We start from the raw sequence: 23776 nt of genomic DNA on the forward strand, positions 1-23776 counted from the left end.
GGGTGGATGAGGAAGACTCTTAAAATGCAGGTCCTCGATTGTTGCAGCTGTGGCGCGGGCTGTATGTGGCCAAGCATTGTCATGCTGCAGCAAAACACCGGTAGTGAGTAGTCCATGATGTTTTGATCTGATTGCTGGTTTCAGATTATTTTTAAGCAGGTCGCCGTTTGATGTGCTGGTGACTGTGGTCCCTCTGGGTATGTAATGCTCTACAAGTGGGCCTCAGCTATCCCAGAAGAGCGTCAGCATCACTTGGACAGCTGTGTGCGGAATTTTTTGGGCTTCGGTGAAGTTGAATGGCGCCACTCTTTGGTTGCCCTTTTCGTTTCTGGCTGAAAGTAGTAGACCCAGCTTTCATCCCCGCGCTGTAAGAAAGCGTCGCTTTCTGTTTCGTAACGTCACAGAAGTTCTTCACATGCGTCCACTCACCATTCTTTCAGTTGGTGTGTGAGTTGTTTAGGCACCCATGTTTTGGCCAGCGGTCGGGAAGCGGTCAGACAAACAACTAAGTCTGGGGACCGTCGTGAGTAACCGCTTCTTTTTATGGTCTTAAAGATCGTGAAAAAATAATCTGGAAGTTTAATGATGCTGAAGCAATCTTATGCACATCACCCTTATGCACTGTAATAAGATGACGAGTCGCAGTTTAGGAGATGGAAGCTTTATTGTCACCATTGAAGATCGTCCGCAGCGTCAATCGTCATTTTCTTCACCCTGGCCCTCTCACATGCCACGCCCACTCATGCTGGAAATTAATTCCGGGTTTTACCGCCTTTTTTTTCTTACTGCCACGAAGTGTCTATTACATCACCTTGTCCAACACGTTACATTAGTTCCTCATACCTGGTGTCTGTGTCCTTAAGGACTTCCTTAATGACAGTAAATTTCGTGTTTGGAATATTTTCAATTTCGACTGCCAGGCTGGCAGACAGAGTAAAAAATATCTCACGCCTCTCTACACTTGTGCAATTGGGACAAATTCAAAGCCAAATTACTGTTCAACAGCAAACTTGTCTTCCTATTCATGTTCAAAATATAACATTCAATCGAAATAAGTTGTTCCACGAACAAAACTGACAGAACAGATGGACGGACATGAACCAATTGCTTAACCCCGCTTTTCCCTTCGCGTGCGCGGAGTAATGAAAGGCAGGACTGGACGAAGGCTTTTATAGCATCCAACGTCTGCCACGGTACCAACAAAAACTTTTTGATTTTTACAAGGACATCTGCCGTCATGTTAATAACCAACGAGCAGATGTTCTCGTCCGATATACCGGAATATCAATGGGAACTCCAAGGTAGTGATAGCGGTCTACACTACCTGGAACTGGCATCGGTCTACCATGGATGGAGAATGCCGTATTGTCTACACCGACATCCTGTTGGCAGTGCAATTACAGGGAGGCACAATTTACAGGCTTAAAAAAGAAAGAAATAATTTGCTTATTATCAGTTTAATAGCAAGTGGTCCCACAGAGCAGGACTTGTCTATTAAATGTATTTTTGGTATCGAGAGTTAGACAAGGGGCTTGATCGTTCGCTCCACGCAACTACCCGGTATTGCAGCGATTATATTGCAAATCATGACAATCAGCATTGTGCTGTTCCTGATCAAAACATCCCAGCAAGGAATACAGAAGCCAACCTGGAAGTCCCGCAGGACTGAATTTATTCTCGTTAGTTCTACCACAAGGAGTCTCGCTTCAAAGAGTTCTCACACTATATATCCGGGAGAACTTCATGTTGAATTTCAGTGACCGTACAATCTGCTTCATTCCCCAAATCTTTTTCAATGCCTCTTCTTTTCGTGAGACTAGATAGACAATGGTCAAGGCACATTATGAAGCGATCTACGTCTTTCCGCGTTATACCGATAGATGCAGCCGCATTCAGATAGGCACAAGGATAGTGTGAGCTGTGAGCTCCGAATCCCTCAAACTTGTATCCTCCAACAACAGATTCAACTCCCCGTGAAATCACCCTGCAAAGAGGAACAAGATCGGATGAGGTGAAGCTGTTGCGGTAAAATATCCGTTCTGAAAGGGATCAGAAAACAGTGAGCAAACATACCATTCTGTAGGCCTCACCTTGCTCCAGAAACGTGTCGCGTGAAGAGCATCGAACGCAAGCGCATCACCTCAGTCGTGCCCAGTATACGCTCCAGGTTGGATAGTGACAATGCTGCCACAGAAGGCAAATTGTTTGTCAATATTAGTTTTAAATAATCACCTCCGTTCAGGGATTATAAAAATATACCTTCTGATGAAAAATTGCAGCTAAATCCATCAAAAAGTATTTTTACGATTACAAATACAAAACAAATAATTTACTTGGTTTGTAAACTGTGCAATGTATACGAATGGGGAAGACGAACAAGAATTGACATCACACAATTTTCACCCTTTTATTTCTTGTCCAACATGTGAAACACTGACCTGGTCTGAATCCAAATTGACGATTCAGACCAGGTCACTCAACTCTGGACATGCTGCTTCTGCTGTCTCAACAATGAATGGAGGTCCTCAATGTCAAACAGGAAATTAGAGCTGTCTCCCTTGACATATCACGTGCCTTCGATACGGTCTGGCACCCCGCTCTGCTCACGAAACTCTCCTCCTATGGTATGCATGGTTATCTCCACGCATGGCTTGCGGACTTCCTCTGTGGTCCTAGTCAATGTGTGGCCCTGAATGGATTTCTCTCATCTCCCCTTCCTGTTCAGGCTGGAGTTCCCCAAGGCAGTGTTCTGGGCCCTGTGCTTTTTCTGGTCTTCATCAATGATCTTTTCTACCCCCATGTCTCTGGAAAATCCTCTATCTCTTTTCTGATGACTTCACTCTCTGCCGCTCCATTCCTCATCCCTCAGATCGGCAGTCTGCAGCCTCCTCACTCTCTGCAGACCTGGACAAAATCGGACTGGTCATACAAGTGGAACATGTCTTTCAATCCTGACAAATGTCAGACTCTCACAATGTCTCTCTGAAAAGACCGTCTGGACAACCCTCCCATCTACTTTTCTCAACAATCCTCTCCAAGAAGTTCTGTTGCTCAAGCTCTTAGGTCTCTCAATCTGCCATAAAACCACATTTCCAAACTAGTCTCCAAAGCCAGTCGCCGTCTGGGCATCCTCCGTCGTGCGAAGTCCTTTCTTGGCACACCTGAGCTCCTCACCACATACAAGGCTTTCATCCGCAGCTCATTGGAATACTGCTCTCCTCTCTGGGCTGTTCCTCCTGCCTCACACCGGGCTCGGCTTCACGCTGTTGAAACCAAAGCTTTCAGAATCATTGGAATCTCCCGCGATGAAGCTAACTCTGAGGGCCTTTCACTCACTCACCGCAGGCAGGTTGGTGGTCTTTCTGTCTTCTACCGACTCCTCTCTGGCCTAGCCGCCCCCACCCCCAGCCCTGTCTGTGCTCTGTCCCCCAAATACTCCTACAGGTCGCACACGATCTGCCAGCAACCCTCTTCTTGTGAAACTGCCAAAATCAAGACTCTCTATTTACCTTCACTCTTTCATTCCTCTTTTCTCCTGCCTCCTGAACAAACTTCCTCACTCTCTTCAATCCCACTCCTCCCTCCAGGTCTTTAAAACAGCTGTTCACCACCATCTCTTATCTTCCCCCATCTAAAACCTTGATCTTTTCTACCCCCGTTAATTCACCCCAGATCCACTTTTCTGAAATACCGACTTCTTTCCTGGAAGACCTAGCTGTGTCCATGTGGTTTTACCTCTCCCACCCCCAACCCCCTTACCATGCCCCCCTCACCCCCCCCAAGCCTTCTCCCTCCCACAGATCTCCCAATGTCCCTGCTCTCAAATGTTGTACTTGTGTGCTTCCCCCTCTCTCCCCATCCTGTCTCTCGCTCCCTTTATTATGTCTTATGTGTCAGTTTTTTTTTTGTCATTAATGTTAGCTCTTGCACGAGCCTCGACCTTGAATACCAAAAAAAAGAAAGAAAAAAAAGGAAGTGACAACTCGCGACTCATTATTTTCATCCTTTTCAAGAGTTCGAAAAATAAATCACTACAGGGCCGACTTCATCTGGTGTTAAAAAAGCATAACCCTATGCTAATGGCTGACGAATTTGTGGCAACCGTACCGGAACCTTTCATGAACGACCGCACCGGAACCTTTGTGGAGAACAAGAAAATGGTGCATGTTGTGACGACAGACTAATATATGGTTTTGTATACAGAAATCGAGATCCATGGAGGAGCTAAACGATGGAGGGCAGCAGGTACATCAATTGGCAAAGGATCAAAAAAGAAGAAGCACACAAATGGATGAAGGACAAAAATTAAATGTGTGAAGTTTTCAGTTAAAGTAGAAGAGAGTGGGTTAATATTGGAGAAAGCATTCAGATGTGACAATGTACTCTTGGAAGACTGGAGGAAGGGGCACGGAGACAACAGACAGAATCAGTCACACAGACGGATGAAGGAATGGAGATGAGCGTTCGCAGCCAATAGGGGATGGTCAGCAGATATGGGGCGCTGAAAGAACGTGTGCGACCAGGGCTGGCTGGGAATGAGGTCAGAAATGCGGCCATAGAAACCCAAGTCAACCCAACCTGCCTTCGATTGGCAAAAGCAGACTTTGGGGCATTGCCCCCTGCAGAGATATGCCAATAAAATGAAGGGCCTTGGACTCGCTCAAGCGGGAGCAAGATGGGAAGCAGCTGCACCAACCCAGTGAGGAGCGAGACTCCATATCAGATTAATATAACACCCAAGGTACAAAAACATTTCCTCTCAGCTGCAGTGAACCCTCGTACCAAGAGAGACAGGATTGTGTGGCGTGTGCAGAACTCTTTCTCCATACTTCTTTGCAATTTCAACCAGCTGTGCCTTCAGATAATTATACATCTCCTGCAAAAGATGAAGGAATGCAAGCAATTTTACATCCATGTTATATTATAGAACTAAACACTCACTCTCCATGCATTTGAGTCTTTGCGTTGTGGTTAGTGTTAGTGTCTACCTGTGTTTTAAGCACCCTCTGTTGATCAGAACCCCTGCAAAAATTGCTTGTTTGACACGGGTTCATGGTCATCATTCCAGGTATTATATACGCATATATAGTTATGGAAATGCCGAAGGGGTTAATTATTCATCAGTTATCTCTTAATGAATGTTAACACAAGTGTTTGTAACCTCGATGAGGAATGACTATAAATGTCTGTCTCGGCAGTTCCTCGTCACCCTAGTTCCTTGTGCGCTGCTTTTCCCTCTATGTGGTCAGCTGGGTGGGAGAGGGAGAGGGTGCGATTATAAAAGGCAGCGACGCTTGCGTGCACCAGGGAGACACCACACCACGGTGAGTGCATGCTAGAGAGACCCGGCGACGTCTCGGTGGAGACGCAGAGTGACGCCATAGTGAGCGCGTATACACGAGAGACCTGGGGAGACACCACAATGAAGAACCGCACATAGAGACAGCTATGTCTCTATGTGCGGCAGACAGAGTAAAAAATATCTCACGCCTCTCTACACTTGTGCAATTGGGACAAATTCAAAGCCAAATTACTGTTCAACAGCAAACTTGTCTTCCTATTCATGTTCAAAATATAACATTCAATCGAAATAAGTTGTTCCACGAACAAAACTGACAGAACAGATGGACGGACATGAACCAATTGCTTAACCCCGCTTTTCCCTTCGCGTGCGCGGAGTAATGAAAGGCAGGACTGGACGAAGGCTTTTATAGCATCCAACGTCTGCCACGGTACCAACAAAAACTTTTTGATTTTTACAAGGACATCTGCCGTCATGTTAATAACCAACGAGCAGATGTTCTCGTCCGATATACCGGAATATCAATGGGAACTCCAAGGTAGTGATAGCGGTCTACACTACCTGGAACTGGCATCGGTCTACCATGGATGGAGAATGCCGTATTGTCTACACCGACATCCTGTTGGCAGTGCAATTACAGGGAGGCACAATTTACAGGCTTAAAAAAGAGAGAAATAATTTGCTTATTATCAGTTTAATAGCAAGTGGTCCCACAGAGCAGGACTTGTCTATTAAATGTATTTTTGGTATCGAGAGTTAGACAAGGGGCTTGATCGTTCGCTCCACGCAACTACCCGGTATTGCAGCGATTATATTGCAAATCATGACAATCAGCATTGTGCTGTTCCTGATCAAAACATCCCAGCAAGGAATACAGAAGCCAACCTGGAAGTCCCGCAGGACTGAATTTATTCTCGTTAGTTCTACCACAAGGAGTCTCGCTTCAAAGAGTTCTCACACTATATATCCGGGAGAACTTCATGTTGAATTTCAGTGACCGTACAATCTGCTTCATTCCCCAAATCTTTTTCAATGCCTCTTCTTTTCGTGAGACTAGATAGACAATGGTCAAGGCACATTATGAAGCGATCTACGTCTTTCCGCGTTATACCGATAGATGCAGCCGCATTCAGATAGGCACAAGGATAGTGTGAGCTGTGAGCTCCGAATCCCTCAAACTTGTATCCTCCAACAACAGATTCAACTCCCCGTGAAATCACCCTGCAAAGAGGAACAAGATCGGATGAGGTGAAGCTGTTGCGGTAAAATATCCGTTCTGAAAGGGATCAGAAAACAGTGAGCAAACATACCATTCTGTAGGCCTCACCTTGCTCCAGAAACGTGTCGCGTGAAGAGCATCGAACGCAAGCGCATCACCTCAGTCGTGCCCCGTATGCACTCCAGGTTGGATAGTGACAATGCTGCCACAGAAGGCAAATTGTTTGTCAATATTAGTTTTAAATAATCACCTCCGTTCAGGGATTATAAAAATATACCTTCTGATGAAAAATTGCAGCTAAATCCATCAAAAAGTATTTTTACGATTACAAATACAAAACAAATAATTTACTTGGTTTGTAAACTGTGCAATGTATACGAATGGGGAAGACGAACAAGAATTGACATCACACAATTTTCACCCTTTTATTTCTTGTCCAACATGTGAAACACTGACCTGGTCTGAATCCAAATTGACGATTCAGACCAGGTCACTCAACTCTGGACATGCTGCTTCTGCTGTCTCAACAATGAATGGAGGTCCTCAATGTCAAACAGGAAATTAGAGCTGTCACCCTTGACATATCACGTGCCTTCGATACGGTCTGGCACCCCGCTCTGCTCACGAAACTCTCCTCCTATGGTATGCATGGTTATCTCCACGCATGGCTTGCGGACTTCCTCTGTGGTCCTAGTCAATGTGTGGCCCTGAATGGATTTCTCTCATCTCCCCTTCCTGTTCAGGCTGGAGTTCCCCAAGGCAGTGTTCTGGGCCCTGTGCTTTTTCTGGTCTTCATCAATGATCTTTTCTTCCCCCATGTCTCTGGAAAATCCTCTCTATCTCTTTTCTGATGACTTCACTCTCTGCCGCTCCATTCCTCATCCCTCAGATCGGCAGTCTGCAGCCTCCTCACTCTCTGCAGACCTGGACAAAATCGGACTGGTCATACAAGTGGAACATGTCTTTCAATCCTGACAAATGTCAGACTCTCACAATGTCTCTCTGAAAAGACCGTCTGGACAACCCTCCCATCTACTTTTCTCAACAATCCTCTCCAAGAAGTTCTGTTGCTCAAGCTCTTAGGTCTCTCAATCTGCCATAAAACCACATTTCCAAACTAGTCTCCAAAGCCAGTCGCCGTCTGGGCATCCTCCGTCGTGCGAAGTCCTTTCTTGGCACACCTGAGCTCCTCACCACATACAAGGCTTTCATCCGCAGCTCATTGGAATACTGCTCTCCTCTCTGGGCTGTTCCTCCTGCCTCACACCGGGCTCGGCTTCACGCTGTTGAAACCAAAGCTTTCAGAATCATTGGAATCTCCCGCGATGAAGCTAACTCTGAGGGCCTTTCACTCACTCACCGCAGGCAGGTTGGTGGTCTTTCTGTCTTCTACCGACTCCTCTCTGGCCTAGCCGCCCCCACCCCCAGCCCTGTCTGTGCTCTGTCCCCCAAATACTCCTACAGGTCGCACACGATCTGCCAGCAACCCTCTTCTTGTGAAACTGCCAAAATCAAGACTCTCTATTTACCTTCACTCTTTCATTCCTCTTTTCTCCTGCCTCCTGAACAAACTTCCTCACTCTCTTCAATCCCACTCCTCCCTCCAGGTCTTTAAAACAGCTGTTCACCACCATCTCTTATCTTCCCCCATCTAAAACCTTGATCTTTTCTAACCCCGTTAATTCACCCCAGATCCACTTTTCTGAAATACCGACTTCTTTCCTGGAAGACCTAGCTGTGTCCATGTGGTTTTACCTCTCCCACCCCCAACCCCCTTACCATGCCCCCCTCACCCCCCCCCCCCAAGCCTTCTCCCTCCCACAGATCTCCCAATGTCCCTGCTCTCAAATGTTGTAGTTGTGTGCTTCCCCCTCTCTCCCCATCCTGTCTCTCGCTCCCTTTATTATGTCTTATGTGTCGGTTTTTTTTTTGTCATTAATGTTAGCTCTTGCACGAGCCTCGACCTTGAATACCAAAAAAAAGAAAGAAAAAAAAGGAAGTGACAACTCGCGACTCATTATTTTCATCCTTTTCAAGAGTTCGAAAAATAAATCACAACAGGGCCGACTTCATCTGGTGTTAAAAAAGCATAACCCTATGCTAATGGCTGACGAATTTGTGGCAACCGTACCGGAACCTTTCATGAACGACCGCACCGGAACCTTTGTGGAGAACAAGAAAATGGTGCATGTTGTGACGACATACTAATATATGGTTTTGTATACAGAAATCGAGATCCATGGAGGAGCTAAACGATGGAGGGCAGCAGGTACATCAATTGGCAAAGGATCAAAAAAGAAGAAGCACACAAATGGATGAAGGACAAAAATTAAATGTGTGAAGTTTTCAGTTAAAGTAGAAGAGAGTGGGTTAATATTGGAGAAAGCATTCAGATGTGACAATGTACTCTTGGAAGACTGGAGGAAGGGGCACGGAGACAACAGACAGAATCAGTCACACAGACGGATGAAGGAATGGAGATGAGCGTTCGCAGCCAATAGGGGATGGTCAGCAGATATGGGGTGCTGAAAGAACGTGTGCGACCAGGGCTGGCTGGGAATGAGGTCAGAAATGCGGCCATAGAAACCCAAGTCAACCCAACCTGCCTTCGATTGGCAAAAGCAGACTTTGGGGCATTGCCCCCTGCAGAGATATGCCAATAAAATGAAGGGCCTTGGACTCGCTCAAGCGGGAGCAAGATGGGAAGCAGCTGCACCAACCCAGTGAAGAGCGAGACTCCATATCAGATTAATATAACACCCAAGGTACAAAAACATTTCCTCTCAGCTGCAGTGAACCCACGTACCAAGAGAGACAGGATTGTGTGGCGTGTGCAGAACTCTTTCTCCATACTTCTTTGCAATTTCAACCAGCTGTGCCTTCAGATAATTATACATCTCCTGCAAAAGATGAAGGAATGCAAGCAATTTTACATCCATGTTATATTATAGAACTAAACACTCACTCTCCATGCATTTGAGTCTTTGCGTTGTGGTTAGTGTTAGTGTCTACCTGTGTTTTAAGCACCCTCTGTTGATCAGAACCCCTGCAAAAATTGCTTGTTTGACACGGGTTCATGGTCATCATTCCAGGTATTATATACGCATATATAGTTATGGAAATGCCGAAGGGGTTAATTATTCATCAGTTATCTCTTAATGAATGTTAACACAAGTGTTTGTAACCTCGATGAGGAATGACTATAAATGTCTGTCTCGGCAGTTCCTCGTCACCCTAGTTCCTTGTGCGCTGCTTTTCCCTCTATGTGGTCAGCTGGGTGGGAGAGGGAGAGGGTGCGATTATAAAAGGCAGCGACGCTTGCGTGCACCAGGGAGACACCACACCACGGTGAGTGCATGCTGGAGAGACCCGGCGACGTCTCGGTGGAGACGCAGAGTGACGCCATAGTGAGCGCGTATACACGAGAGACCTGGGGAGACACCACAATGAAGAACCGCACATAGAGACAGCTATGTCTCTATGTGCGGCAGACAGAGTAAAAAATATCTCACGCCTCTCTACACTTGTGCAATTGGGACAAATTCAAAGCCAAATTACTGTTCAACAGCAAACTTGTCTTCCTATTCATGTTCAAAATATAACATTCAATCGAAATAAGTTGTTCCACGAACAAAACTGACAGAACAGATGGACGGACATGAACCAATTGCTTAACCCCGCTTTTCCCTTCGCGTGCGCGGAGTAATGAAAGGCAGGACTGGACGAAGGCTTTTATAGCATCCAACGTCTGCCACGGTACCAACAAAAACTTTTTGATTTTTACAAGGACATCTGCCGTCATGTTAATAACCAACGAGCAGATGTTCTCGTCCGATATACCGGAATATCAATGGGAACTCCAAGGTAGTGATAGCGGTCTACACTACCTGGAACTGGCATCGGTCTACCATGGATGGAGAATGCCGTATTGTCTACACCGACATCCTGTTGGCAGTGCAATTACAGGGAGGCACAATTTACAGGCTTAAAAAAGAAAGAAATAATTTGCTTATTATCAGTTTAATAGCAAGTGGTCCCACAGAGCAGGACTTGTCTATTAAATGTATTTTTGGTATCGAGAGTTAGACAAGGGGCTTGATCGTTCGCTCCACGCAACTACCCGGTATTGCAGCGATTATATTGCAAATCATTACAATCAGCATTGTGCTGTTCCTGATCAAAACATCCCAGCAAGGAATACAGAAGCCAACCTGGAAGTCCCGCAGGACTGAATTTATTCTCGTTAGTTCTACCACAAGGAGTCTCGCTTCAAAGAGTTCTCACACTATATATCCGGGAGAACTTCATGTTGAATTTCAGTGACCGTACAATCTGCTTCATTCCCCAAATCTTTTTCAATGCCTCTTCTTTTCGTGAGACTAGATAGACAATGGTCAAGGCACATTATGAAGCGATCTACGTCTTTCCGCGTTATACCGATAGATGCAGCCGCATTCAGATAGGCACAAGGATAGTGTGCGCTGTGAGCTCCGAATCCCTCAAACTTGTATCCTCCAACAACAGATTCAACTCCCCGTGAAATCACCCTGCAAAGAGGAACAAGATCGGATGAGGTGAAGCTGTTGCGGTAAAATATCCGTTCTGAAAGGGATCAGAAAACAGTGAGCAAACATACCATTCTGTAGGCCTCACCTTGCTCCAGAAACGTGTCGCGTGAAGAGCATCGAACGCAAGCGCATCACCTCAGTCGTGCCCCGTATGCACTCCAGGTTGGATAGTGACAATGCTGCCACAGAAGGCAAATTGTTTGTCAATATTAGTTTTAAATAATCACCTCCGTTCAGGGATTATAAAAATATACCTTCTGATGAAAAATTGCAGCTAAATCCATCAAAAAGTATTTTTACGATTACAAATACAAAACAAATAATTTACTTGGTTTGTAAACTGTGCAATGTATACGAATGGGGAAGACGAACAAGAATTGACATCACACAATTTTCACCCTTTTATTTCTTGTCCAACATGTGAAACACTGACCTGGTCTGAATCCAAATTGACGATTCAGACCAGGTCACTCAACTCTGGACATGCTGCTTCTGCTGTCTCAACAATGAATGGAGGTCCTCAATGTCAAACAGGAAATTAGAGCTGTCTCCCTTGACATATCACGTGCCTTCGATACGGTCTGGCACCCCGCTCTGCTCACGAAACTCTCCTCCTATGGTATGCATGGTTATCTCCACGCATGGCTTGCGGACTTCCTCTGTGGTCCTAGTCAATGTGTGGCCCTGAATGGATTTCTCTCATCTCCCCTTCCTGTTCAGGCTGGAGTTCCCCAAGGCAGTGTTCTGGGCCCTGTGCTTTTTCTGGTCTTCATCAATGATCTTTTCTACCCCCATGTCTCTGGAAAATCCTCTCTATCTCTTTTCTGATGACTTCACTCTCTGCCGCTCCATTCCTCATCCCTCAGATCGGCAGTCTGCAGCCTCCTCACTCTCTGCAGACCTGGACAAAATCGGACTGGTCATACAAGTGGAACATGTCTTTCAATCCTGACAAATGTCAGACTCTCACAATGTCTCTCTGAAAAGACCGTCTGGACAACCCTCCCATCTACTTTTCTCAACAATCCTCTCCAAGAAGTTCTGTTGCTCAAGCTCTTAGGTCTCTCAATCTGCCATAAAACCACATTTCCAAACTAGTCTCCAAAGCCAGTCGCCGTCTGGGCATCCTCCGTCGTGCGAAGTCCTTTCTTGGCACACCTGAGCTCCTCACCACATACAAGGCTTTCATCCGCAGCTCATTGGAATACTGCTCTCCTCTCTGGGCTGTTCCTCCTGCCTCACACCGGGCTCGGCTTCACGCTGTTGAAACCAAAGCTTTCAGAATCATTGGAATCTCCCGCGATGAAGCTAACTCTGAGGGCCTTTCACTCACTCACCGCAGGCAGGTTGGTGGTCTTTCTGTCTTCTACCGACTCCTCTCTGGCCTAGCCGCCCCCACCCCCAGCCCTGTCTGTGCTCTGTCCCCCAAATACTCCTACAGGTCGCACACGATCTGCCAGCAACCCTCTTCTTGTGAAACTGCCAAAATCAAGACTCTCTATTTACCTTCACTCTTTCATTCCTCTTTTCTCCTGCCTCCTGAACAAACTTCCTCACTCTCTTCAATCCCACTCCTCCCTCCAGGTCTTTAAAACAGCTGTTCACCACCATCTCTTATCTTCCCCCATCTAAAACCTTGATCTTTTCTAACCCCGTTAATTCACCCCAGATCCACTTTTCTGAAATACCGACTTCTTTCCTGGAAGACCTAGCTGTGTCCATGTGGTTTTACCTCTCCCACCCCCAACCCCCTTACCATGCCCCCCTCACCCCTCCCCAAGCCTTCTCCCTCCCACAGATCTCCCAATGTCCCTGCTCTCAAATGTTGTAGTTGTGTGCTTCCCCCTCTCTCCCCATCCTGTCTCTCGCTCCCTTTATTATGTCTTATGTGTCAGTTTTTTTTTTGTCATTAATGTTAGCTCTTGCACGAGCCTCGACCTTGAATACCAAAAAAAAGAAAGAAAAAAAAGGAAGTGACAACTCGCGACTCATTATTTTCATCCTTTTCAAGAGTTCGAAAAATAAATCACAACAGGGCCGACTTCATCTGGTGTTAAAAAAGCATAACCCTATGCTAATGGCTGACGAATTTGTGGCAACCGTACCGGAACCTTTCATGAACGACCGCACCGGAACCTTTGTGGAGAACAAGAAAATGGTGCATGTTGTGACGACATACTAATATATGGTTTTGTATACAGAAATCGAGATCCATGGAGGAGCTAAACGATGGAGGGCAGCAGGTACATCAATTGGCAAAGGATCAAAAAAGAAGAAGCACACAAATGGATGAAGGACAAAAATAAAATGTGTGAAGTTTTCAGTTAAAGTAGAAGAGAGTGGGTTAATATTGGAGAAAGCATTCAGATGTGACAATGTACTCTTGGAAGACTGGAGGAAGGGGCACGGAGACAACAGACAGAATCAGTCACACAGACGGATGAAGGAATGGAGATGAGCGTTCGCAGCCAATAGGGGATGGTCAGCAGATATGGGGCGCTGAAAGAACGTGTGCGACCAGGGCTGGCTGGGAATGAGGTCAGAAATGCGGCCATAGAAACCCAAGTCAACCCAACCTGCCTTCGATTGGCAAAAGCAGACTTTGGGGCATTGCCCCCTGCAGAGATATGCCAATAAAATGAAGGGCCTTGGACTCGCTCAAGCGGGAGCAAGATGGGAAGCAGCTGCACCAACCCAGTGAGGAGCGAGACTCCATATCAGATTAATATAACACCCAAGGTACAAAAACATTTCCTCTCAGCTGCAGTGAACCCACGTACCAAGAGAGACAGGATTGTGGGGCGTGTGCAGAACTCTTTCTCCATACTTCTTTGCAATTTCAACCAGCTGTGCCTTCATGCGCAAGAAAATCTGAAAAAGTTCAGAAAAATTTTAAATACCCAAATGAAAATGACTTTTCTGATCTATTTTACGAATAAATACAGGCAGAGTGTACAGTGCATTCAGAAAGTATTCAGACCCCTTCACTTTTTCACATTTTGTTATGTTGCAGCCTAATTGCCAAAATCGTTTAAATTCATTTTTTCCCTCAATCTACACTCAATGTCCCATAATGACAAAGACAAAACAGATTTTAGAAAGTTTTGCAAATTTATTAAAAATAAAAACGGAAACATCACATTGACCCTCAGTATTCATACCCTTTGCTATGACACTTGAAATGTAGCTCAGGTGCCTCCCATTTCTCTTGATCATCTTTAAGATGTTTCTACACCTTGATTGGAGTCCACCTGTGGTAAATTCAATTGATTGGATATGATTTGGAAAGGCACACACCTGTCTCTATAAGGTCTCACAGCTGACAATGCATATCAGAGCAAAAACCAAGCCATGTGGTCGAAGGAACTGCCTGCAGAGCTCAGAGACAGGATTGTGTCGAGGCACAGATCTGGGGAAGCCGACAACTAAATCTCTGCTGCATTGAAGGTTCCCAAGAGCACAGGGGCCTCCATAATTCTTAAATGGAAGAAGTTTGGAACAACCAGGACTCTTCCTAGAGCCGGCCACCCGGCCAAACTGAGCAATCGGGGGAGAAGGGCCTGGGTAAGAGAGGTGACCAAGAACGCGATGGTCACTCTGGCTGAGCTCCAGAGATCCTGTGTGGAGATGGGAGAAACTTCCAGAAGGACAACCATCACTGCAACACTCCACCGATCTGGGCTTTATGGTAGAGTGGCTAGACGGAAGCTAAACAGTTCAATCTTGGTTTCATCAGACCACAGAATCTTGTTTCTCACAGTCTGAGAGTCCTTTAGGTGCTTTTTTTGCAAACTCCAAGCGGGCTTTCATGTGTCTTTCACTGAGGAGAGGCTTCCGTATACACATATGTATGTATATATGTATGTATATATGTATGTATATATATATACATATACACTACATGACCAAAAGTATGCAGACACCCCTTCTAATTCGTGGATTAGACTTTTTATTTTTATTTTTGTAAGCGAAGTCTGTATCGAAATGGATTAGCACCGTCACATCTGCTGTTAGATTATTTTATTTTTATTCTCCGAATTGATATCCATGTCAATTATAGATGCTATTTGTCCATTTTCATGATTACTTTTTTTTTTTAAATGATTACTGATAATGCAAGATATGTTTTTATTCATTAAAAAATTCCACAAATCTGCTTCTTCCGAAACTTATGACAGCTTCTTTATCGTCCTTTTGGGGTGGAGGGTACTTTACTTTTGTAGTGTATTTTCTTGGATTGGTACTTAAAATTTCTTCCAAATGATCATTGAATGAATGATCGTTTTAAGGCCATTTTCCCCGCTGGAGTGGGGGTTAGCCTTGCGGGCCCCATGACAATCATGGTTCCCTGTTTGAGGCAATGTTTTTATGGCCGGATGCCCTTCCTGACGCCAACCCTCAGTCGCCTCTTACGACACGCAGGGATACGGTGTACCTATTCTAAATCGGGGTACACACCGGGTTCCAAATGATCATTGATTTCTTGCATTTCATGAAGTTTTAAAGATCTCAACAATAAAAGCGTCACTTTGTAGGACATACCGGTGTGTAGGATATGTACCAAGTCAATTATTTACATTTTGGTAGACATTTGAATGAGATAAATTTCGTTTTATTTCGTTTTTCAAGGTTTTTGTACTTTTTACTGGCAGTTTGACCCACTCTTCTTATGAAAACTGCTGCAGTTCTCCAAGATTTGATGGGTGCCTTCTCCCAACTGCTGTTTTCAGATCTCCCCACAGGTGTTCAATGGGATTTAGATCTGGACTCACTGCTGCCCACTTCAGAACAGTCTAGCGTTTTGTCTTGAACCATTCCTGGGTGCTTTTTAAAGTGTGTTTGGGGTCATTGTCCTGCTGCAAGACCCATGACCTTCAACGGAGACCCTGCTTTCTGACATTGGATTAAACATTGTGCTCCAATATGCCTTGGTAATCTCCTGATTTCATGATGCCATGCACACATTCAAGGCACCCAGTGCCAGAGGCAGCACAGCAACCCCAAAACATCACTGAACCTCCTCCATGCTTGACTGTATGAGAGGTGTTCTTTTCTTTGAAAGCTTCCTTTTGTTTTCTGTAAATATAGAGATGATGTGCTTTCCCAAAAAGCTCTAATTTAGTCTCATCTGTCCACAGGACATTCTCCCAGAAAGGGTTTGGCTTGTTCAGGTGTTTTGGAAAACTCCAGTCAGACTTTACAGTGCCATGGGCCGTGAACTTCCTGATAACATTGCGTACGGTGGACACAGGAACATCAAAGTCTCTGGAGATGGACTTGTAGCCTTGAGATTGTCCATGCTTGGCTACAATGTTGTGTCTGACCTACTCAGACAATTCTCTGGTTTTGTTTCTTTTCTCCATGCTCATTGCGGTACACACAGTGACACAAAACAGCAGAATGACTCCTTTTCTCTATTCAAAATGGTTGAATGAGTGATTTTTATATTGCAGGCACCTGCAACTCACCACAGCTGAGTTCAATTCCAAAGTAAAGGAGAATCACCTGCTTGAAATCTAATTATTTCTAGCAACTTCTAAAAGGTGGCAATAATATTGTCCGGGCCATTTTAGGATTTCTGTGTGGAATAAGCTAAGATTTAGTCATTTTTTCAGCTTTTTTTGTTTTGTTCTACTGCAAACCAAAGAAATACATACCTATGGGAAGATCATAAGTGTTTGGAAAGCATGAGAAGGTAAAGAGTTCCATAGTTTGGCAGCGGTGGGGAAGAAACAAAGATTTCACAGTCCGGTCCAGTTTCAGTCATAGTTTGTCCGCACAGTGAATGCGTGCTTTTCTCAGCAACTATTGGCCTAATTGCCAATAAATTTTCACCACAGGAGTGCCTCTCCCTGTAGAATATTTTAATGATAATCATGACGTCATAGATCACGTGGTTGGGCGCCATCTTGGAAAAATCGAAATACTTTGCACCTCTACATTTCTGAAACCGCTTCATGGAAAAAATTGAAACCTGTCTCATGATCAAATACTCCCCATGGGGAACAACAGATATTCATGATGTTGTCATCGGTGCCTTGATTATGACGTCATAATTAAACAAGTAGTTAGACAATTGGACAAGTCATAATTAGACAATTAGACAAGCTCGATCTGATCAATATGAAATTTCTTGAGCATGATATATTCAAAAATTGTACAGGATAATTAAATTGATGACGTCTTCAGTCACGTGGTTTGGCAGCCACATTTGATTGAGCATAAATATACGTCGTCAATAAACTAGACAAACACAGCAACTAATAAATACCACACAAACACAACATTGCGAGGGTCTGCAATCTCTTATTGCTCTTTCTTGTTCAACTTATTGCAAACGAGTAGAATAACAGTCTATTCCTCAAAAGAAGAAAACCTTAAAACTTCTTCCCCTTATTCTGTGGATTGTAGAATTGTCTCCCTGTGTCTGTTGTCTCATCCTCCTTCCTTTGGTCTTTCAAATGTGCTGCCCACCATTGCTTCATGCACTCGATCATGCACATCCGAGAACTCTTCTCACATATTGATTCATTCCCATTCTGTTCTCCAGGCCATTGTTACTCGTTTTGTGTTATTCCTCTTTTCCTTTTTGTGTATGTCCAATTTCCACAATACCCTTTCGTAGTTTAATATGAAAATACGCATTGAGTAGAGTGAGAGCTTCGTCGACAATGGTCAGTCGATCGAGTACGCAGCCCTCGCAAACATCTCTGGCCTAGGCCTAGCTAGGCTAGGTTGTTTGATCTTGGGCTTAGAATTATAAATAAAGTCGGTGTAGCTGGCAGAAAACTGAAGTCGGTGTAGATGACGGAAAACTGAAATCGGTGTACCTGGCTTAAATGAAGTCCGTGCAGCTGGCGGAAAACTGAAGTCGGTGTAGCTGGTGGAAAACTGAAGCTGGTGTAGCTGGTGGAAAAAAGAAGTCGGTGTAGCTGGCGTAAATGATGAGCGGTTTCGAATTCAAAATCCGTTCTGTACAGTATTGTATTGTAATTTATTGATTTTAATCACCAGGTGAAAATAATTTATCGGTCGCGCCAGACCAAAGCAAGATCACGTGAGCAAGATGGCGGATCATGGAAGGGACAAGATGGCAGATCATGGAAGGGACATTTGAAATGACAACATGAAATTTTGTTCCCAAGGGAATGGGGAATGACAGTGAAAGTTTGAATGGATTTACATATACATGCAATTGCCATGGAGGTTCGCTTCCGAAGCTTTCTATGAACCTGCTGCCCTTTGTTGGTGAATTTATCCATGAGCGTCGACTCTTGTATAAAATAAGCATTTACAAAATTAGAGTATGAATAAACAAATCAATTATGAGAAACCTGAATTCAAGGTGCATATGATGTCTCATTTGGAAAAAGGTTACACCAGATGATAAATTGAAAATGAGCCTTGATCATGAAGGCGAGTATCATTCTGCATTGGTGGACAGATAGAACAATGTAGAGAAACAACAGCGTGGTCATCAAAGTATGCTAAGAGCCGTGGGAAACAAGAAAAAGATGAAATTTTGGGCATTGGCATTTCCTCTTTTGCTCCACTGAAGGGTTAACACCTCGAACCTCAGCTTCTCCTTCTACCAGAAGAAGAAAAGTGAGCAAAAATAAAAATAGTTAACAATTAATATATGTAAAAGATTTCTCAACTTCCTGCTAAAAACTCATGGGCTCAGGTGGTTCAGTTACCTAATATTTTAGGTTTGTTTTACCAGCCATGTCAACACATTTTGGTTAGTGGTCTAGAACCCCCCTTATTATTCTACTTTTGTGATGCTACTTCTGTTTGCGTTCTACTCCATTCATAATAATATTTTGCAGATTCTTTGGCTGTTGAGGTCCTTCACTTTTCGCCCAAATACCAATAAGTATCCCTTTCTAGTTGTTGTTTTTTTGTAAATACAGTACTTACAGGTGCTTTTCTCTTTTTTTGGACAATTTTGCACAATCTTTCTAAATATATGCACCATACACGAATAGATTCTACATTTATATATAATATAGGGAAAGTCTGCATGTATGTATGTATATATGTATGTATGTATTGTTGCGGTTTTGTGTTTTTACAATAAAAGGTTAATTTCCCCTCATAGTTTAGTTACACGACAACATGTAGCCTCGTTTAAAGATCAGTTATTTCTTAGTAAATGTAAGCGTAGTCCTTTTCCTGTGTTTAGTTTGCGTTGAGTAGAATAATGAGAGTTAGGTCCCCTTCCGATGCTTATGCTGCCTCGATGCTTTTGGAATTGGCGCGAAATACCACGAGGCCGGCCTGAACGAGTCGATCAAGGCCAAAGGAAGGTGGGACAGAAGGAGAGGGAGTGACGGTAAGCACGAGCCGCCAATCAGGGTTCGAGGGGAGTGGCTTACCACTGCGGCAAAAGGCGGGGCTTGGAACATTCGATGCGGGCCAGGGCATGGCGATATAACCCTGTGCCCAAAGCCCCCACCTCAGTTATGAGGAGAGACGCGCTGTGACAAGTTATGAGAAGGGAGGCAGACGAGTTACAAGTTATGAGCTCGGGTGAAACGCGCATGAGTTACAAGTTGAGTTCTCGGTTGAGCTTGAGTCAGATCCTCCGTTGAGTTACGAGAGTGAATACGCGCAGTTGTATTAATTGCGCTGTGAAAGACAGCCATGCCGGGCCAGAGACGTGCGAATATTTCCTTCCTCCTGCCTGCCTTTATCGAGATAAGCGCCGCGAGGATCCTTCCCGCCTGCCTGCCTGTCTTCACCGGGAAACGTGCGGCGACCGCCAGAGGGCCACACCGAGTGAGTTGTTCCTGGACGACCAAGGCCGGCGCGTTCAGCGCATGAACAATTCTTCCTTCATCCCCTGTGAGTGTGCGTGGGCCCATTGTCTGGGTAGATAAGTAAGACATGTTTAAGACTGCCCTGTGTCTCTGCTTCTTCTACCAATCATTGTAAATAATAATTAAACCTGTTATTCCTTTGATTCGACCGTCTCGTGTTTTCCATTATTGACTTAGCATGGTACGAATTATATCGCTCTGATCGGGTTCCAATAGCAAGGTAACAGCACGGACCACGTGGTACGCAATCCGCTCGGGTGTACTCAAATTATGCGTGGTTCGTGCGAGACTTGATCCCCGCTTCCTCGGTGGCGTGGGTACTTAGGTACGTGTGAAAATTGTCCCGAAACCCTGTTCCACTTCTGACCGGAAGTAGCGACTCAGTCTCGCGGTTGTGAAGACCCAAGGAGAACAAGGGGCTTAATCTCCCCTTGGTAAGGGAACGGGGTCACGCAAAACCGTAACAGTATTTATGCTCGTATGAAAAAGTAAAATTCTACAGGTGGAGTTGCACCTACGGTGAAAATTTCCTGTCAATCGGACCAACGGTTACAGAGAAAATCATATTTATTCTGTGCGAACAAACAAACAGACAGACAAACAAACAAACGGACTCAAATGCAACACTTTCTCCTCAGGCGAGGGTAATAAACAGGAGAAAACGAAAAATAAAGAAGTAAAGCTACATTCAAAGAACACCACCACCATGCCAAATAAATAAATAACATTGCACAGCATGCGCCATGTGGAGATGGAATTGGGAGGGGGGCGGAGGGTGTAAGCAGGGGGGGGGGGGGGGTGTAAATCATTGATTGATTTATTGATTAATTGCGTAATTAGAAATAAATAAATAACAAGGAGAAAAAGATATAAAATGTCGTCCCAGGTCGAAAATTCTCATCGAAAACCAACAGGCCAAATCCCATAAAAAATCCCAAAGGAAATTGGACCAGCAGGATCTACTTGTTTCAATAAGGAAAGTGAAATACTGGAGCAGTAGAAAATACCAATAAAAAACAGTAAGTCAATGGGACCAGTCGGGGAAAACTAGAACCAGTAATTAGAGTCCAATAGAATACCAATAGGTCAATGGGATCAGTAGGGGAAAACTAGAACCAGTAATTCGAGTCCAATAAAATACCAATAGGTCAATGGGATCAGTAGGGGAAAACTAGAACCAGTAATTCGAGTCCAATAGAATACCAATAGGTCAATGGGATCAGCAGGGGAAAACTAGAACCAGTAATTCGAGTTCAATAAAATACCAAGAGGTCAATGGGATCAGTAGGGGAAAACTAGAACCAGTAATTCGAGTCCAATAGAATACCAATAGGTCAATGGGATCAGCAGGGGAAAACTAGAACCAGTAATTCGAGTTCAATAAAATACCAATAGGTCAATGGGATCAGTAGACCAATAGAATACCGGGTCCGACGAATTACCCAAATGTACCCAAATGTAAGTGAATTTACCGAAATGAAAGCACAATGTACCCAACTACGTAAAGTATTACGTGAAGGTTATTTATTTAATACCGTAAACTGGGGCTACTTTGAACATTTTTTTTCTTTCCCATAGAACCCTGGCTAATGTAAGAAATATATCTCACTCCTTTCATTACTCAAATAGGGGGACTGAATGAAGCTAATGATAGCATGCATCAAAACTGCCGAGCTGTGCATATAAATATATATATTTTTAAAAGAAATTAGGTGTTCACAGTAACCCCGCGAATGGGGCTACTTTGAATCTGTGTGAACTTGCTATACATAGTCAAAGGAACCCCTCTGTTGGGGTGTCATTGAACGCTATAACTGTTTAAAAAAATAAAATGAATCAAAAACAACATTTCAGAAAACTTTAAAAAAAATAATACCGGTACTGGATATCAATTTTGGATTGTGAAAAATTTGAAAATCGGCATAATGAGGAATATGACACCATTTTATCATAAAACTTCCGTTAACAATTATATTACTTGTATTGCGCTTTACCAAGGCAATACAATCACAAGAAACATGTGAAATTACAGTAATACGGTTCCAATAGTGAAGAACAAATCGACGGAATGGACGGTGCAAAATAACCCTTTGTATAGAGGTCATATCACATTGGGGTATGTGTCCCCACCCTCCCCTCCGACTGCATTTTAAAGTTTTGCAGTTCCTTCGCATTGAATGTAAGTCCACCCCTTCTTTCCTCTTTTGGGGGACTCAGCAGTCTAACCAACTGGTTTACAGTAACATTACCCTCATCAGGTACGGATGGCCAAACAAATTTATTGTCAACTTTCTTCGATGACCTCATGAACTTCATAGTGCATTCATCTTCATCGACTATCACTAATTTGGCCACATAAAATTTGACAGAAGTTTTCACTTGGAATTTTACAACATAATAGTTGCCAATGGATGGTACTATGTCATCTGGCAGGACTTCCTCTTCAGACTCGATGCTATCACTTATCTGATCCTCGCTTTCTTCTACTTCGCTTGATTCTGTCTCTGCGTCATCAATGCTGCCATCATCACTCTGTGACCCATGACTGATTATGTCATCGATGGCATTGCTGGTTGGTTCCTGTAAGCCCTCTGCACTTATGCTTTTCCCCGGCTCTACAGATATTTTCTTCCTTCTCTTTTTGGGGGGATCTTGCTGGTCTCCAACCCCACGCATATTCTTCAGAATCCCTACGACTACTTCTGACACCGTTGTAGGTATGGCAGCATCATTTTCGTCACTGTCTGGTAGCCGCTTAATAACCCCGTGTCCTAGAGTGGGGTGACGCTTCATGAAATCATTTGCCCAATCAAATGATGGAAAATTATTGTGGAACTGCGCCACCATTCTCCCTTGTTTTTGCAGATAGGAATGTGCCAACATCCGGAGGTCTTTTAAATCAAATGGAAATCCCCAATCAGCGACAATCTTCAAATGATCGGCAAAAGCCTGCTCCTCTTCAATAGTGAATACTGTAGGATGTCCGGGTTTTTTGGTATGTTTTCCCTTGAGTTTATTGTGCAGTGTTCCCGCTGGAATGTTGAATGATTTGTGTGCCTCTCTTTGGCTCATTGTGCCTTGCTCCACTGCACGGACTGCCATATGTAGTTGCTCAGTTGTGTAGTTGCGGTACTGCCTGGAACCTTCAACCCGTTTGTACGTTCGGACCATGTTTTACCAGATCGGATACCTGAAAATGAACACGTGTAGGGTGAGGTATAGAATACAGACTTTAATATAATACTTGTGCTTACAGACATCCAAAGAACAGCTTTACATTTTTTTTTTTTTTTTTTGTATACAAGATCGAGGCTCGTGAAAGAGCTAATATTAATCACACAAAAAGACAAACCGACACACAAAACACAAAAAACAAGGGGAGCGGCAGACAAGATGGGGAGAGAGGGGGAAGGACACAAAAGAGAGGGGGAAGAGGGGGAAGGACACAAACACAACATTTGAGAGCAGGGACATCGGGAGGACTTGGGGGGAGGTGGGAGAGGAATAAAACATATGAACACTGCAAGGACTCTGGGGTGAATTACCGGGGGTAGAAAAGATCAAGGTTTTCGATGGGGGAAGATAAGAGATGGTGGTGAACAGCTGTTTTAAAGACCTGGAGGGAGGAGTGGGATTGAAGGGAGTGGGGGAGTTTGTTCCAGAGGCGGAAGAAAAGGGGTATGAAAGAGTGAAGGTGAGCAGAGAGCCTCGACTTTGGCAGTTTAACCATAAGAGGGTTGCAGGCAGATCTTGTGCGACCTGAAGGAATATTGGGGGGACAGAGCACAGAGAGAGCTGGGGGAGCAAGGCCGGAGAGGAGTCGGTAGAAGACAGAAAGACCACCAACCTGCCTGCGGTGAGTGAG

The 23776-nt window shown here is 44.3% G+C and overlaps 2 protein-coding genes and 2 long non-coding RNA genes across 4 annotated transcripts in view; 1 reads left to right on the top strand and 3 right to left on the bottom strand.

The window, feature by feature from the left end:
• Positions 1 to 23776, top strand: part of LOC137413198 (15-hydroxyprostaglandin dehydrogenase [NAD(+)]) — a 519074-nt gene that overhangs the window by 288451 nt on the left and 206847 nt on the right. The gene's annotated exons all lie outside the window — the stretch shown is intronic.
• Positions 1636 to 5447, bottom strand: LOC144889508 (O-phosphoseryl-tRNA(Sec) selenium transferase-like). The gene is made up of 3 exons (XM_078769974.1): positions 4783 to 5447; positions 2091 to 2184; positions 1636 to 1984 (listed from the first exon to the last, which is right to left on the bottom strand). The coding sequence occupies exons 1-3, from the start codon at positions 4913 to 4915 to the stop codon at positions 1723 to 1725; spliced, it is 489 nt and encodes a 162-aa protein (XP_078626100.1). The 5' UTR covers positions 4916 to 5447; the 3' UTR covers positions 1636 to 1722.
• LOC144889835 (uncharacterized) lies at positions 6175 to 6666 on the bottom strand. Its single transcript, XR_013622100.1, has 2 exons — positions 6630 to 6666; positions 6175 to 6523 (listed from the first exon to the last, which is right to left on the bottom strand). It is a non-coding gene; the product is annotated as an uncharacterized LOC144889835 (long non-coding RNA).
• Positions 10720 to 13941, bottom strand: LOC144889509 (uncharacterized). Its single transcript, XR_013621823.1, has 3 exons — positions 13870 to 13941; positions 11175 to 11268; positions 10720 to 11068 (listed from the first exon to the last, which is right to left on the bottom strand). It is a non-coding gene; the product is annotated as an uncharacterized LOC144889509 (long non-coding RNA).

Source organism: Myxine glutinosa, chromosome 1 (genome assembly GCF_964187855.1).
Source record: "Myxine glutinosa chromosome 1, kmMyxGlut1.1, whole genome shotgun sequence".
Classification (NCBI taxonomy): Eukaryota; Metazoa; Chordata; class Myxini; order Myxiniformes; family Myxinidae; genus Myxine; species Myxine glutinosa.

Bases quoted from the DNA above. Each gene is read 5' to 3' on its own strand.
- LOC144889508 (XM_078769974.1), bottom strand. From the start codon at position 4,915: ATGGATGTAAAATTGCTTGCATTCCTTCATCTTTTGCAGGAGATGTAT. The intron at 2,185-4,782 runs GTACGAGGGTTC...CTTCTGTGGCAG, and splicing joins ACACAATCCTGTCTCTCTTG to CATTGTCACTATCCAACCTG. The intron at 1,985-2,090 runs GTGAGGCCTACA...TCCTCTTTGCAG, and splicing joins CGACACGTTTCTGGAGCAAG to GGTGATTTCACGGGGAGTTG.